General features: G+C 35.0%; 1 protein-coding gene across 1 annotated transcript in view; it reads right to left on the bottom strand.

The window, feature by feature from the left end:
• Nucleotides 1–16,686, bottom strand: part of LOC129495519 (rho GTPase-activating protein 15) — a 617,088-nt gene that overhangs the window by 190,751 nt on the left and 409,651 nt on the right. The window contains exon 11 of the mRNA XM_055303107.1: nucleotides 6,235–6,312. Within this exon, the coding sequence (XP_055159082.1) occupies nucleotides 6,235–6,312 (78 nt within the window). The remainder of the gene's footprint in view (nucleotides 1–6,234; nucleotides 6,313–16,686) is intronic.

Here is a 16,686-nt window from a genome sequence, read left to right as displayed (position 1 = left end):
ATTGTGTAAGAGAAATAATTGATATTGATCTGATTTTATCTAACATCTTAAAGTTCAATAGTAAATATCACTTGGCTGATTCAGAGTTTTTAAAGTCCTCACATTTTCCTTACTATTACCATTTTGGAAATAAAGACTTTGAGATTCGAAGGGGTTAAAGTTGTTTCCATCAGCCTAACAAATAGCTCAGAAGCAAGATAAGGAGGCAGTTTCATTGATTTCTACCCGGTGTTCTCTATCTACTGGATGATCTCTGCCTCTGTTTCACCATAGCGTTAGGTAGGCTCCTTATAGCTTGGCATATAACAAATTATAAAACATAACTCACAATAAATGTATGATATAATTTTGTTTTAAAATATTAGCCAGAATTTGAATATTTTTGATACTGGAAATATTCATAAAGCTGTTATTAGAATACAGTGTAAAAACTGGGGCACCTGGCTGGCTCAGTCAGTAGAGCATGAGTTCAAGCCTCCCACTGGGTATAGAGACTACTTAAAGATATAATCTTTTTTTTTTATTTTTAAAATATTTTATTTATTCATGAGAGACACATGGAGACAGAGACAGGCAGAGACACAGGCAGAGGGAGAAGCAGGCTCCATGCAGGGAGCCCGATGTGGGACTCAATCCCAGGACTTTAGGATCACACCCTGGGCTGAAGGCAGACGCTCAACCGCTGAGCCACCCAGGTGTCCCAAAATCTTTTTTTTATTTTTAAATAATATTGCATAAAAACTAAAGACTATATAAATGTGTATGAATGGGAAGAGCTTAATGTTTTGACTTCTGTTCAGCATTATTTACTAATTACAACACATTTTCTTAAGCAGCTAGAAAGCCATACAAGTTTTGCCATCAATAGTCTTTGAGCTCCCTGACTCAATGTAGCTGAAAAATGAGGTCTTAGTTTCCAAAGCCCTGAACGATGTTAAGAGTCTGGCCCTTTTATGATCAAGTGATCTTTTTGGCTTTAATGGGAAAAATAAATCATTGTTAAAAGATAATCTTGTCACATGGAAGCCAGAAAGGTGCAATATCAATGATTCGACTTACCAAAAAAACCGCCCTGCGGAATGGGATACAGCAAATAACAGTTTGTTTTGCTATTGCTGTGGTTGGCAGTCGGAGCAAAGTAGGCTTAAGGAAATACCTTGTTTTAAAAATAAGAGGGCAATATAAATGCACTTAATAGAAAAGTGAACGGACTTGATACAAGGGCTATTTTATGAGAACAGAACTGCCAATTGTTCACATTCTTTCTCTCTTTCCTCTTTTATTCAATTTTTGATGCTGCAAATAACATGAAAAAAACATGAGGGTAGCTCTAAAGTTAATGCTTTGCTTGGCATTGTGGTACAAGTCTATATAAAAGTAGTTTAGATATAGTTGGTAACATGAAATTGTTTCTCTAATAGTTTATTTTCAATGGAGCTTATTCTTAGCATGTTCAAAATAAGCAAATTCATCTCTTTAAGCCAATGTTTAATTTGGATTATTATGCCAATAAGATCTGGGTGAATAAAGATATGCAAAGTGCAAGACTGTAAATTAATGGGGGAAAAAAAAACCCTCTCCCATTTAAAACAACATACACGCGCAATCATATGCACACACACACATACACACACCCACACACCCAATTAAGATTCTTGGCCACGTAGATTTATAGCATTTATATATTTTGTTCCTCTGGGTGTGAAAAAGTGAAGGAGGTGTCCCTAAGATTCTTCCTTTAAAATTTTTTCCTATATATGGAAAACATGTCTAAAATCTTGGTGGGAAGTAACTTCCTCCAGTTCAGAGAAATGGTTAGAGGGAATATTTGTGACTGTGTATTAAGAAACACTAGTCTGGAACATTCCCACCGGGTTCTTCCCCTACAGCTTCATAGTTCTCCCATTGGCTCATGGGCTTGGGAAGCTTCATAGTTGATATTTTCCAAAAAGGGTGCCAGTCTTTCTTGTCCCCTTGTTAAAGGGTGAAAGAGAGCATCTAGCAGTACCAAAGAGAGTCTGAACTGATTTTGGAGTTTGAGCAATAAGCCTAGAAGGGCAGTCCAAACCAGGGTGTTGATACCAGGAGGAGGGGAACTCAACCCGGTGGGATTTCCAAGACCCACTGTCAAACGTGCTCAAGACAGTGATGCAGCATCCTCAATTCCACAGTCAGTCCTGTGCAGAAGTAACCCCATGCAAGAAAACCATCAGGTCACACAGATCATTCTGAAGAATCAACACAGTGTCACAGGCTGTTGACAGGTTGACATCTAAGGTCATGGACCAGTTTTCTTTGGGGGATGCCTTCATAGAGTGGAAGAGTTGCCTCAGCAAAATGTCACTAAAAGCTGTCACCAAATACAGTAAACAAGGCCCAGCACTGCTTTTTTATGCACCGGTGACCCAGTAAACCAAGAGTTCTCAGTGACTGCTGAAGACTGCGACAGAATATTGTATTAAAGTTGTTTCTTGGTCCAAACACAGATACGTAAAGCCTTATAGAGAATGCCTCACAAAGAATTCCGGGCTTCTTTGTAAGTGTGATGTTTGGCATTTTCCTCTGCATTTTTTCTTTCTTGAACTGTTCTATCCAAACTCCTATGGCTGGACTTGTCACTTACAAACACCATTTACAGGTGTAAACAGAAAGTGACTAACAAGTGGTGTAGCATGAAAAGACCAATACACACTTTGACAAAAAGGTAACAACAATTAGTGAGTGGGGAATGCCCAATGGCAGCAGTGGCTTTCAGCACAGGCTCTGAGTCAGAAGCACCAGGGATCTAGTCTTAATTCTTTCACTTACTTGAATTACAACCTTAGGATTTAACGTCCAGGGGCCTCAGTTTCCTCACCTTTAAAATGAGGATAGTATCTATTCTATGGGATGGTAAAAAACACTAAATTAAATGACATAAGTAAAGCACTTAGTATAGCACCTGGAATGTAGCAAGTTATGAAAATATGTTAGCTAGTTTTATAATAATAATTATTATGATTATTATCCTGGTTACTAGTTATCATCAGAACATGCTTTTCAAAAGTGATCCCTTTGAATTTAACTTGTGTGCCATCTGATCTGGAAGTATAATGAGGGTGTCCAATTCCTACTGATTTAGTGAGTCAAACAGAAAACCAAAACAAATTGAATCATTCAACTGGTGTATTTAGAATTGCTGATGATTATGGCATTCAAGAAAGTTAGCAAAATACATAAATTGCAATTGAACTGTTCTTGAAAATCCCCCAAATCAGTTTTCATTTGTCTAGCCTAATGGTGGGTAGGCCTTGTTCATGTTTTAAATGTATATTTAGACCCTTATAAAAGAGGAAACTTTGTGGAATGTGAACATGGAGACAAAAGGTATTAACACAAAGGGAGTATACCAAAATCATGTATGTTCCATCTTTGAAAACAAAAAGAATATACTGCATTGACATATCGCTTTATGCTTTTCATGGAATTATCTATCGCTCATGGCCACTCTATCTCATTGCATACACACACACACACACTCACACACACACACACACACACACACACACACACACACCCAGAGGGGAGGCTCCAATGTACACAGTCAACCTCTTTGTACCTAGCACTGATTCTCTTCTAAGTCAGCTCTGCTGTTAGAGACCAGTGTGCAGATGGAGGGAAGGTACGGTGTTAGCACCAAAGCTATGGGTGCACTCCAGAGATTTCATTCAAAGCATAATCTGATTAGCAAAATTTGAGACAGGCCGGTATAGGCATTCTTTTATCATCTAATTCAAAAAACTCCACAACACAACTTGGACGAAATCGCCAGTATCAAAGGTCCTAATGTAGCATAATTTGCGTTGAGCATGCTGCATTGTGACAGTGCTATAAACCAGGGAGACAGTTTACTGACAATTCTCTGCTACCAGATACCAACTCAGGCCTCTGTCCAGCTTTACATTGTCAACTCTCATGGAAACATGAGCAGTTACACAGCCTCAGAGGACGTTGAAGTCTGGATTGCAAAAGATGAGATGGACAGATTTCATATTTTCATTGCAGATTTTTTTTTGCCTTTTCAAACTGCTGAGCATAATTTTTTTTTAAAGGCAGGAAATGCAACTAGTGTTTGTTTCTAGCATGGCTTCTGTTTTGAGATTTCTTCTTTGTAGGAGAAATGTGTTGCCCAGCTGTCTAGAATCCCAATCAGGATATGGCTTCAGTATGAAATATATTAAAAGAATGATTTTAGCTGGTTATAAGCAGGAATGAAAATGAGGCTGGGCCTATTTTATCCAATTTTTACTCACAGAGGGGGCATTCTGGTTCAGTCCAATGGGGCCAATATGAATAAATGGAGTGAAGCTAAGTTCAGCGTGGAGGGGGGTTGTTTGTTTTGTTTTGTTTGTTTTTGTTGTTTTTGTTTTTGCCTTGGACGGAGAGTAATTGTGAAATATAAAGGTTCACGTTAATAAGCAAACAGAGCTGAGGAGATTCTTGGTTATAAAGATTCTCAGAAATAAAAATCATGTGCCCACTGGCCAGAAGTATTGCAGTCAACACTTAAAAGGGTAGTTCAACCCAAATTAAACTGTTGGAGGGTTTAATGCTTCTCAGTATTAATATTTCTATTTGCAACACACACACATCATTCAACAAATATTAATTAAAACCTCCCTTTATGCACACCCTAGGGCTATTCTTGGTTAATGGACAAAGATGATTCAAAGTCCTACCTTTTACTATCTATAGAAATTTGTGGAGATAGATAGTTCCACCAGTACTCTATCCTTGGCCAACTTAAGATGTTTGAGTCTGCTTGTTTTCTATAACATTTCCTATTTTTTTGTTTTAATTTTTTTTAATTCATAGTTTTTTTAAAGAGAAGTTTCAGGTTTACAGAAAAAACTGAATAGAAAATACGGAGTTCCCATATGCCCCCTCTGTCCCCCCCCCATCCCAACACACAATTCCTCTATTATTTTTAATTAGTGTGGTACATTTGCTACAATTGATGAGCCATGTCGAAACTAACCAAAGTCTATAGTTTACATTAAGGTTCACTCTTAGTGTTGTATATTATATAGTTTTGACAAATGTATGCTGACATGTATCCACCATTACAATACCAAACAGAATAGTTTCACAGCCCTAAAAATCCCCTGAACTTATTGATTCATCCTTTCCACCCCCCAGATCTTTTGCTACCACTGATATTTTGCTGTCTCCATAGTTTTGTCTTTTCCAGAATCTCCTATAGTTAGGATCATACAGTACATAGCCTTTTCTTTTCTTTTTTTTTTTTTACATACCCTTTTCAAGCTGGCTTTTTTCACTTAGCAATTTCATGTAAGGGTCCTCCAAGCCTCTTCATGACTTGAGATCTCACTTCTTTTTATCACTGAATAATATTCCAATATATGTATGTGCCACTGTTCATTTACCCATTTACTTCTTGATGGACATCTTGGTTGCTTTCAGGCTTTATCAGTTTTGAGTAAAGCTGCTGGAAATATTTGTTCACAGGTTTTTGTGTGAACACAAGTTTGGAACTCATCTGGGCCAATATCAAGGAGCATAGTGCTGAATAGCTTGGTATAAATATGCTTTCATAAGAACCTATAAAACTATTTTTCAAAGTCCCTGTACCATTTTGCATTTCAAGCAGTCGTGAATGGGAATTCCTGTTGCTCCACATCCTTGTCAGCATTTGGTGTTGTCAGTGGTTTTGCTTTTGGCCATCCTAACAGGTGTTTAGTAGTATCCCAGTGTTGTTTTAATTTGTAATTCTTTGATGATAAATGTAGTTTCCTAATTTTTAATTCTCCTACTTACCTATTACATATTTTTCTAACATTTGTGATTATGACCCTTACTTTTCCATCATTCATTTACTCAATTATTTATTCACATGCATTAAGTGCTTATTATATGCCAGCACCATTTTTCAAAGCCAGGCTATTTTCCTCTCTTTTATGCTCTTATTTTTCTTTTTTTCATTTTTCAGTTTGTCATATTCCACTAATTATTTGTTTCACATAAACTGTTAGTTGCTTCTCTCTCTATTCTATTAATCTCCACGTAAACTGACTATCTCTTACTTCTCTGTTGAAAATTGCTTAATTTCTTCAACTTTCTCTTGTTCCCTTCAAAATATTTATCATTACAGATTCATAATACATACAGCACAGAGTCTGAAATATTGCCAGAGATGAAACTATGGGAAAAAAATGAAGTGAAGAAATCACTTACCTTGGTTGACAATAAATCTTAACTTCTGTATTGTTGCCAGATTGCCACTAACTCGGTATATTCCATCAACATCTAGACCTGAAAATAAAAGGGCATGTTTTATATTTGGTCATAAAAGAACTGAGATGATAAAAGAAAAAAAAATGTGGGAAGGTAGGTAATAGTAAATCAATACCAAATATCCCTTCCTCATAGAGGAAACATTTCTATGCTCTCAACCAAGCAATCTTCAATAGTTTAATTTCAACCAACTAATCATAAAATTCAATTATAGTCGATCACCAACAGATTTGAATCTAGTTGAATCATAGAAGAGCAATAGGTAGTATTGGATTTCACATTATAGTTAAGATTCAGTCTCAAGGAAAAGACAGGAATTAAACTGGTAGTAGGTAGGTCAAGAACTTTCGCATATATATTATTGCCCCTTTCTGGACAGAAAACAACCCAAGGCATTTGTGGAATTTCTCTTCCCTCTTCTTTCCCTCCTCCACTCCCTCCTTTCATTTATTATTCTATTCTATTCTATTCTATTCTATTCTATTCTATTCTATTCTATTCTATTCTTTCTATTCCATCCTATCCAATTCCATTCTTTTTTTCTTGTAATCACTATAACATAACTTGCATTGTTCCGATTACTTTAAACTACAGAATGAAAATTCTATTCCAGATGTATAACTAGTTTGATAATCTCTAATGTATTACAGGTAACGGGAGTACTCCCTTATGGATGGAAAATAAAGAAGTCCTTGGCAAAATGCTGAAATTACTTTCAGAGTATTTTAAAACTGGTCATCTATAATTCAGAATAACTTATCCTGGCAGTGGATTTGGATAATCAACCACTTGTTTTCTACACATCTATTTATAGCATCTAGTTATTTCCATGACCAAGTTATTAAAAAATGAGGAAAAACGAAAATAGAAACATTTACTGAAACACAATTATTGTCCTTAAAAAATGTGGATAACATTTAATGTCAAGAGTGTATATTCTTTGATGTGTCCAGGTCCTCAGAGAGGCCAGGGATGAGGTTACGAGTCAACTATCTCAGCTGCTTGTCCAGAGAAATGGTGTAGCACCATGATTAAACACTTGAATTCATGATCAAAAGTATTAAATAAATTGGTAGAAATTATTGTCATAATATAACAGAATAAGGGCTTTGTAAAGCCCTTTGCTGACATGAAATGATCTCTTTGATAGTAAGAACATTTCTGCCATGGTGCATAATATTTCTTCAGTAGTTTAGGATAGAATAAAATAACTTGCAACACTGGCATTAATAGTATAATTTGAAACAATCATTCAGTATTTTTTAAGACTTCATTTTCTTAGAGTAGTTTTAAGTTTGCAGCAAAATTGTAGGGACGGTATAGAGATTTCCCATATGCTTCCTGTCCCTGATAGATGCATAGCCTCCCCGTTATGAACATCACCCCACTAGAGTGATACATTTTTTACAATTGAGGAACCCACATTGTTACATCATAATTGTTGCATTATGGTTCATTTTGGTAGTGTATTGTTCTGTGTTTGGACAAATGCATAATGACATGTATCCATCATTTAAAAAATGATACAAAGTATTTTCCCTCCCCTACAAATCCTCTCTGCCCACCTGTTCATCTTCATGATTTTGACCCAGCCATGTGATAAACCACAGAGCAATTTGGAATAATATCAATACAATGCAATAGTTGTTATTAGCAAGTGTATTAATTGGTTTGAGTTTTGTAGGTCTAGAGCAATCTAATAATAAATTACCAAGTCTCTGTCCCTTCATGAGAATTATGAATTTGTGAGGAATTAAGATGAGGTTGGACACCCATTAGTGTGTATATGAGTGTCTAAGACACATACATCTATAGAAGTCACATATATTATTTCTTCCTAATGTACAAAATAGCTCCATTCATCAAAAGTGACTCCAACATGTTTGCTTTTTAAGTACAATGTACATATGACAACTGCACTGTAACAATCATCCTACCTAAAAGTTTTCTAGTATACAATTCCTAGTTTTATTTTTTTCCCATTCTTTTTTTTTTTTTGTATATTTTTTATTGGAGTTCGATATGCCAACAACTCCTAGTTTTAGTATGTGACCATAATGGTCTTCAGTTTATACATATACCCAGAACTTTATAATTTACTACCCACTACTTTCCTCGCTTTGTCATTAGGTAGTGTCTGGTACCTAGATTTAACCCATAAAAATATTAAATAATATTTTAGATTTTAAAAAATATCAAAGCTTTCAAGTAAATGTGTCCCTTTTGAAATAGTCCCTCTTGGGACTATGTTTAATTCTTTTCTGAACCACGTGGCCAATAAGGGAAAATATTTTGGAATTCTTCTTCCAAATCACCTTAAGTGGCTCCATATTATCCATAGAAAAATGTTTCTGGTGGCAAGTTTGGGGCCTTTGGTAATAGTTTTGGATTTAAAACTAGACAAAGGTCACTCAAAACCATGATTGGTGAATAATGTCATCCTGCTTGCCACCACAAACAGACTAAATTTCACCAAATGAAAGTAGTCTGGTATTTTCCCATGAGTTATCAGTTTCTCTGAAAGAATTTGAGAAAAAGAATATTTTAGTAAACAGAAACATTGATGGAATATGCAGACCCACATTCCCCAAGTGAGAAATCCTAATATGCTTTTTATAAAATCAGTCAAATTAACCCTATTTAAAATAATGATTCAAGGTGAAATGTCACTTGAAATCTATTACAATACAAATAAGGACATTTACTATATAATTCTTTTTAATTTTTTTTTTTTTTGCTAATTAGTTGGACCCTTATCAGAGGTCAATAGTCAATTATATTACTTGAATGTCAATGAATTTTTATTGCAAATAAGGACCTTATTTAAGTTTTATTTTATATGCATATCTCTTTATTCAAGGTACAAAATCAAGCTCATTTCTATTTTGAAGCTAGAACTCTTTCTTTTCTAATTATTTTATGTGCAACTGTAGATGTATATGTTGCCTAGAGTTGTAAACTGAGTTTCAATTACTGAAATTCCCCAGGATCCGAAACTTTCTTTTCCTTTTCTAGAAATTTAAAGTTACAACATAAAAAGTCCCTCCCCATCCCTGGTGTTTCATAAATTTCAGTAAAAGATCTTTCTTTCTTTCTTTCTTTCTTTCTTTCTTTCTTTCTTTCTTTCTTTCTTTCTTTCCTTTCTTTCTTTCTTTCTTTCTTTCTTTCTTTCTTTCTTTCTTTCTTTCTTTTTCTTTCTTTTCTTTCTTTTCTTTCTTTCTTTCTTTCTTTCTTTCTTTCTTCTTTCTTCTTCTTTCATTCTTTCATTCTTTTTCTTTCTCTCTCTTTTTTCTTTCTTTTTTGAGTTCGGTAATCAAAAACATTTGAAAGAGCAGTATGGGTTGGATATATTACACTGGAGCAATTGGAAAACACTATACTGTTTAAACAAAGCAGCCTCATCCTAAATTAATAACCCAATTTTCTTTTGGGATAAAAGGAGGGAGGGCTGGGGATGGAGACAGAGAACGTAACTCAGACCAGTGCCACCACTATGGTTGTAGCACTAAGTCACAACAGAAAAACTGCTTTGTGGCTTAAGATAGAAACCAGAAAGTAAGAGGGAGTAAAGCAAAACATATTAGATGCAATTTGAATCTAACTTGACACAACTTCCAAGCCCTTTAGATTCAGAGATATCAACACCATATATCTTGTGAAGGATAACAATCTCTGACATTAGTGGCTCCTGCTTCAAATGGCTCATGCTCCCTTGCTATCATACTTTTTAAATTACATAAATAGAGTGAAAATGACAAAGTACATATTAAAAAGGAGGGTATTACATTTTGCAAAATAATCTGGAACATATCAGTGAATTTTAGCAGTTATAAATTATATAGGTACAGTCTTGAAGTTGATTAGTTTTCCCCTGAATGCCTCACAGAGTGGCAAACCCCAAGTCCTAGGAATTATTACCCAAATTGCAATGATTCACGTGCCATCCTCTTTTTGCTCCAAGAACTTTGAAAGTGATGCCAAACCAAACCAATGTAAATTGGTGGATTTGGACATCCTTTTCATGACCACATTATCCTTGCTGGATTGGAAACTACTTATTTTGGAAATATAATTAGACCTCGTATGATTTTTAAATGTGCAATGACTTCAAGGTACCCATGTTGTGCTCTGGTGAAGTTTGGAGAAAAATCACTTTGAAAGGTACTTCTTTCAAGAAAATACCATGACTGGATGCTGACAAGAACTTTTCTTGTTATGCTAAAAATACCTTGGGAACACAGTGAAAATAAGTCATTTTACTTTTTTGTTTTGTTTTGTTTTTATCAAACTGGCATTAATGACAGTAATGAAAAATTCTCTGAAGAAATCCATGTTCACTGAAATGTCATTTATTTGTTCATCATCAGCTGACCTTCTTAAGCTTCAAAACAGTCTTTACAGTTGACAAAAATCACTGGGTATCACTATAGGAGACTCTCAGAAGTCTCTCTCCTCTACCCCCCACCTTTTCTTCTGAAGAAGCTTAGACTAGGATAGACACACAATTAGGAGTTATTAGACCAAATGGTGGGTCTAAACCCAGTGGAAAGAATGCAGCTGTCATGAGTAATTCCCACTATAAATCTTAGACACTTTCCAAAAAGAAATCTAAGAGACCAGCACAGTTTCCAGAGTTGACTGGCTTATCTGCCAAAATACAGGCAGTTTTCAACAATGCAGATGAGCCTGTTAAAAATAGTTGCAAACTGTGGATTCGGTAGCATTCTTGGTAGCTTGAATGATGGACAAACCACAGAGGCGTAGACTTTGAACCTGGTTGAGAGGTGTGCCCCAAAAGCTTGCTTGTTTTCCTGGAACATAACGAAATGCATCTGAACCCCTGGAGTCTGAAATGTGGGCTGGGAAGTTTGCGCAAACAGCCCCTCTCCCGAGATTTATGGCACTTCCTAATTCCTAGGAGGCCAGAGCTACCGCAAGAAGAGTCATTCTCACAATTCTTTGGTCTTCTGGCTTTTCCCTCTGGCAAAAACCAATGAGCATGGGAACACCCAGAATGCCCCCAAAGAGAGCTGCACATTTCTTTCTTGGTCTTTTGAAGGCCCTGCTTGAGTTCAGAATCAAACCCGAGGGGAAGTCAATGTGCCATTCAGATCTATTCCTCCTCTAATTTGAGTGTCTCCAGTCTTCTATCACCAACTTCTTTGCTCTCAGCCTTTAAATTCAATGACTGAGAGTACAGGATATAACCCGAAACTCTTTCTGAATTTAATTTCTACTCTGTCTCAGTGACTGATATTTATGCTGCATCTATTTTCTGGCTTTATTTAACTATTAATAACTCCTTGCGAGATGCCTTGAAGATCATCCTTCAAGAAGTTCATCCTTCATCCTTCAAGGAGTCAAGAATGATTAGCTTAGGGTAGTTGACACAATTCTGAAGGTCAAAAAAGAATATTTTTCTACATGTTAACTTATAATAGCCATTTTGAATAGAGTTTTTTCACTGTAGAGGCAAATACACTTCTTGGGAAAAAAAGAAAAATTAAACCACACAAAATATTATAGCAAAACATTATATCTACCCACTTTTGCTACCCAAAGATCGTCACTGTGAACAGTTCTGTTTTAATTTTTTGTTATTCATTTTATGTTAATGTGCCATATTTCTGTTTATTAATTTAACTTTGGTATTTATTGACTCCCTATTAGAAAAGATAATGAGTTTAGTGGATAGTTCTTACCACTTATCTATGTACTCTCTCTGTTATTATTAGTTACAGTGACCTGTTTCAGTTTCTTAAATCAAATTGCCTCTGCACTATAGAAAAATAAGAAATAGTGCATTTCCTCTTCCTTCCCCTTCTCTCCTTCACAGTTTCAATTTTATCCTTTTACATTATTGCTTGTATTCTCAAAGTTTTGATCATTTTATTTTACTTAGATAAAGATTTTGTGGCTTACTTATAAGTCAGTATTAATTGCTATTAAAAAAAAGGTATTTGGGTTCAACACTAAAATTTTGCTTCAAAAATGACCTCTCCCAAAAGTCAAGGCCTGATGTGTTCTCGTCTTCTTTTGCAGTTTCCTTCATTTCTTCAAATTAAGCACCGCCCAAAAGAACTTTCTGTGACAATGGAAATGTACTAATGATTCTATCTACATGATGGAAATGTTCTATCTACCTGTTTAAGTCAGGTCCACTGGCCACGTTTGGCTGACTACTGAGTGCTTGAAATGTGGCTAGTGCAACTGAATTTTTATTTTACTTAATTTTAAATTGTGTAACTTCATGATTACCATATTGGGCAGTGCAGCTCAGGGTCCCAGTGAACTACTGCTCCTCTCTTGTGTTCCACTGTTATCTCTTTTGGATTTATTTTTAGGAGTTCTATATTCATCAAAGTACATGGTTGGTAAATTTTCTTATTTCTTCCATCTCCATGATTGTTTTGTTTCATAATGAATTGTTGATTTAAATACTTGCTGGAGCCTCACAAACTTTTACTTTACTAACTTTGAAAAAAAAAAACACTTTCATTATCTTCTAGTGTCTCTGCTCTTAAGTCTTTTTATTAAATTGATCATTGATGCTTTGTAGGTCAATTGCTTTTTCTATCAGGATTTTTAAAAAAGATTCTTCTCTTTAAACTTGTAGAAGTAAAATTTTCCTCAGATTTGTCTATATCTTGACCCTTTCAATCAGAAAAGTTCCTTATATTATTTTCTTGATATATCCTTCCCTTTATTGTCTCTTTTCCATCTAAAACTACTTTAAGATGGATGTTGTTCAGACATCAGATTGTTATTATGCTTGAAAGAGTGAATTAATGAGAATATATGGTTGGTCAAGGGTATTTTTTGTATTTGCACACATCTATTTTTCCTTCAATTGGCTTCAATCTTACATGGACCGACAGAATGAGAGTTTCTTACAGGATGATGGGGTGAGTAGACAATGGGCTAGGAATTCTTCAATTACTGAAGGAGGGAGAAACTTTTTTTGAATAATAATACTTTAATGGCTTTGCTTCTGTGCAAAGTTCTCTAACTCTGTGTCTATTGTGTAGAGAGGGCCTGAGTCACCTTATTCTGCACTGCCTTCTTTCTCAGGTGCCACCAGTCTCTCCTCTGTCCTTATGGGACTAGTTTTCAGGCTCCAGCAGCTGCTGCAGGTGCTTCCTTGGTACAGGATAAATGGAGAGGGGCCCAGGTCTCCCAGATATTAGATCTGATATTTAGTGAATTATTTATTTATTATCCTCTTGCCGATTTCTACTCTTTTTATTAAAGTCCAAGCTTGAATATTCTCTAGTGCATCCCTGGAAAGAATTGTGCCTAATTATTGTGTCTGGAATGGTGTTTATTCCAATAATTACTGGAATGGTGTTTCTTCTGCTCTAATTTCTCTACTTGTTTGATCCCATCTGCTTTCTGTCTTCCTGGAATTTCTATTTCTGGTGGGCTGATGGCACCTTTTCTGTTTTCAGCACCATTATTATTCTTTTTCTTTTTTGACATATATTTTCTATTATTTCATGGGGATTTTTTGAGGAAGGAGAATCAGACATGTTTTTTTCAGTATGCCAGCTTGAATGGGGCCCTATATTGCTTTTCATAAAGATAGAGTTTTTCATACTGAAAACAAAAGTCTCATTAGATTGTGAGGATAACTGCTATATAATAATTTTCTTTGTCGGCATATGGGATGTAAATGACCTGGGATTACTTTATGAATATTTAAAATACTCATGTGTCTCTAATTCTAATGTGGGGAAAATATGTGAATATAGGGTCCAGGTTAAGTACACCCCTCATTTCCTTTTATTTTTTTCACTCCTGTCCTTTTTTTTACATATTTACAGAAGTTCTATTATCACTTATGATTTCTCAAATGTTCCCCTTATTACTGAGATTATTATATTTTACTCTTCCATTTGTTTCATAAGCCCTTCCTTTTATATTTTCATCTCATTTTGATATTTTCTTTTTACTTCCTTGTGTTTCTGCTATAAAAAGTTATAGAGGCAATTGTCACAATTGTCTTTCCTTTTTATTATTTATTTATTTATTTAATTTTTAATTTTTTTATTGGAGTTCAATTTGCCAACATATAGCATAACACCCAGTGCACATCCCATCAAGTGCCCCCCCCCGTGCCTGTCTTTTCTTTTTAATATCATACCACTTTCAATTAGTTTTAACTTTGATTATTGAAGTATAGTTGAAAGTCAATGTTATATTATTGCCAGGTGTACCAGAGGTGATTTGACAATGCTATACATTATCTTTAACTTTCCTTGCTCGATTGATTTGGGTAATAGTCTTTTTTTCAAAGACTTACATATGAATGAAACAAGTTTTTCATCTACCAGATATTTTGTAGTAGATTCATAGGGAAAATAAGAATTTTAGTCCTATTAAGATATGAAAGAGATAAATTTTTGTTGCTAAAATTTTTAAAGAGATGTTTGAGTGAAAAAGAGGTACTAAGAGAAGGGTGCTTTTTTATTTCTGAGAAAACTATTTATGACCTGTGATGCTAACAAATGTAACGTTATTTTGTATTGTTTATATGGATAGTGTTATAGATAAGGACCAAATTCCAGATTTAAATTACTGTCTTAAAACTAAAATAGCAAAAATTAAATAATATATGGGACTAAGGACAAAATAGTATCAAATACAGAATTTTGGATCAGAGGGAGAGATGTTGATTTTTCTTCAGGGACGGTTCGTTGGCCACTTGTGTAGGATCATTATCGAATCTCCCCCTACTGCCAAACTCACATCTGTTTAAGGTGTTACACTAGGAAACAAAATTGTTAAGGATCCTAGCCAAAAATAGTTACACATTTATTCGTCATTCATTCATTCATTCAATCATTCATTCATGTCATACTTGCTCTTTGCTCAGTCTTATCCTATTTGATCACCTGGAAAAATAAACTTAAAATTGGAAGAGGAAAAGGACAAAATATCCTGAGTGTTAAGAGCATTACTAGTTGTGTTTCTTGGTGGTTCTGTATTGTACCACTTATACCTTGAAAAGATCTATGGCTCTAGTATTTGCAAATGGGGGGAGAGATGGCTGATTTTTTTTTTACTTTTAAGTATTCTTCTTATCATTTTTAAAAGACTTTATTTATTTGTTTGCTTGTTTGTTTGTTTAGAGAGCACAAGAAGGAGGAAGGGCACAGGGAAAGAGAATCTCAAGCAGGCTCTGTGCTGAGCACCAAGCCCCACCTCCCATAACCTGGGATCATGAACTGAGCAGAAACAAGCCACCCAGGTGCCCCTACTATTATTAAGAATTGTTTTTATTCTTGTGTAGAGTGACATTGTTAGAAAAGAAATTGGAAAATCATTTATTGTATTAGTTTCCCATCTCTCCAGTTCCTTTTAAGCCTGACATTGGACACTTTAAGAATAACAAGAGAATCACACCAGATTCTTTAAATGTCACTGGAAACATAAAAGCCATTCTCCTCAATATGAACTATCTTTAACTATTAGAGTTTTCCCCTTATATTTATACTTACTCCTTATCATGATATTTCACTAATTGTGTCATAATTGGAGATATTTATCCATACCATCAGAGTCCAGAACAGTAGATAATAGTATGTAAAAAGTGCTGTGAAAACTTACATCAGTACTGAGGGCTAGATCCTGATTTCCATTTACTGTAATTGTTTTTATGTATTAGGTTTATTTTTGCATATAACCTCCACACATTTTGTTCAGCTTGCATTCATTCCATTTAGACTTACTACGAAGCCAATTGCCTTTAAAATCATGCTTTTAAATGTATAGAATACTAATTGTTAGGTAAATAAGACTAAAAACAAAAGGAAAGAAGTTATTAAAGAAGTTATTACAACATGCCAGTGTGATACAGGTGGAAGTCATTCGTATACGCTCCCCAATACCGGAGTAAAATGAAATGGGAGTCTAAGATGGCATCCTATGTGTGGTTCCCCATTTCTCAAACATTGATCCTTACATATTTGTCTAAACTCAGCCAAGAATTTGAGGCCCAACAATATGAAGCCTGCAGCATGGTAGACGCAAATATGGTTTATAGAATTCTATCAATCTTAGAATCATTCTGAAAGTATTTCAAGGTAAGGAGGATCTCAGAGTATCCTTGAATTTGTCTGTGAAATTTCACTAGGAAACCCAATATCCTTGATTTGACAAGACAAAAGGTAATGAACTGAAATGATTTCTGCAAAATGGGAAGCGAAGTTCCTGGAAATAGTCTTTGATAAATTCTTTTACATGTTTCTTTCTTTCTTTTCTTTCTCTCTCTCTCTTTTTTTTTCTTACAAATATTGGCCAATGATTCTGATTAACATTAAGTGAGAGCTCTCATCTTGAGGAAAAACTTCATGTGTCTGGAAGGTATTTGGTCCATTGCATCTCATTCTT

The sequence above is a fragment of the Nyctereutes procyonoides genome, unplaced genomic scaffold (assembly GCF_905146905.1).
Source record: "Nyctereutes procyonoides isolate TBG_1078 unplaced genomic scaffold, NYPRO_anot_genome, whole genome shotgun sequence".
NCBI classification, from domain to species: Eukaryota; Metazoa; Chordata; class Mammalia; order Carnivora; family Canidae; genus Nyctereutes; species Nyctereutes procyonoides.
The sequence above is the reverse complement of the archived record's forward strand: the minus strand, read 5'-3'. Positions and strand labels throughout refer to the sequence as shown.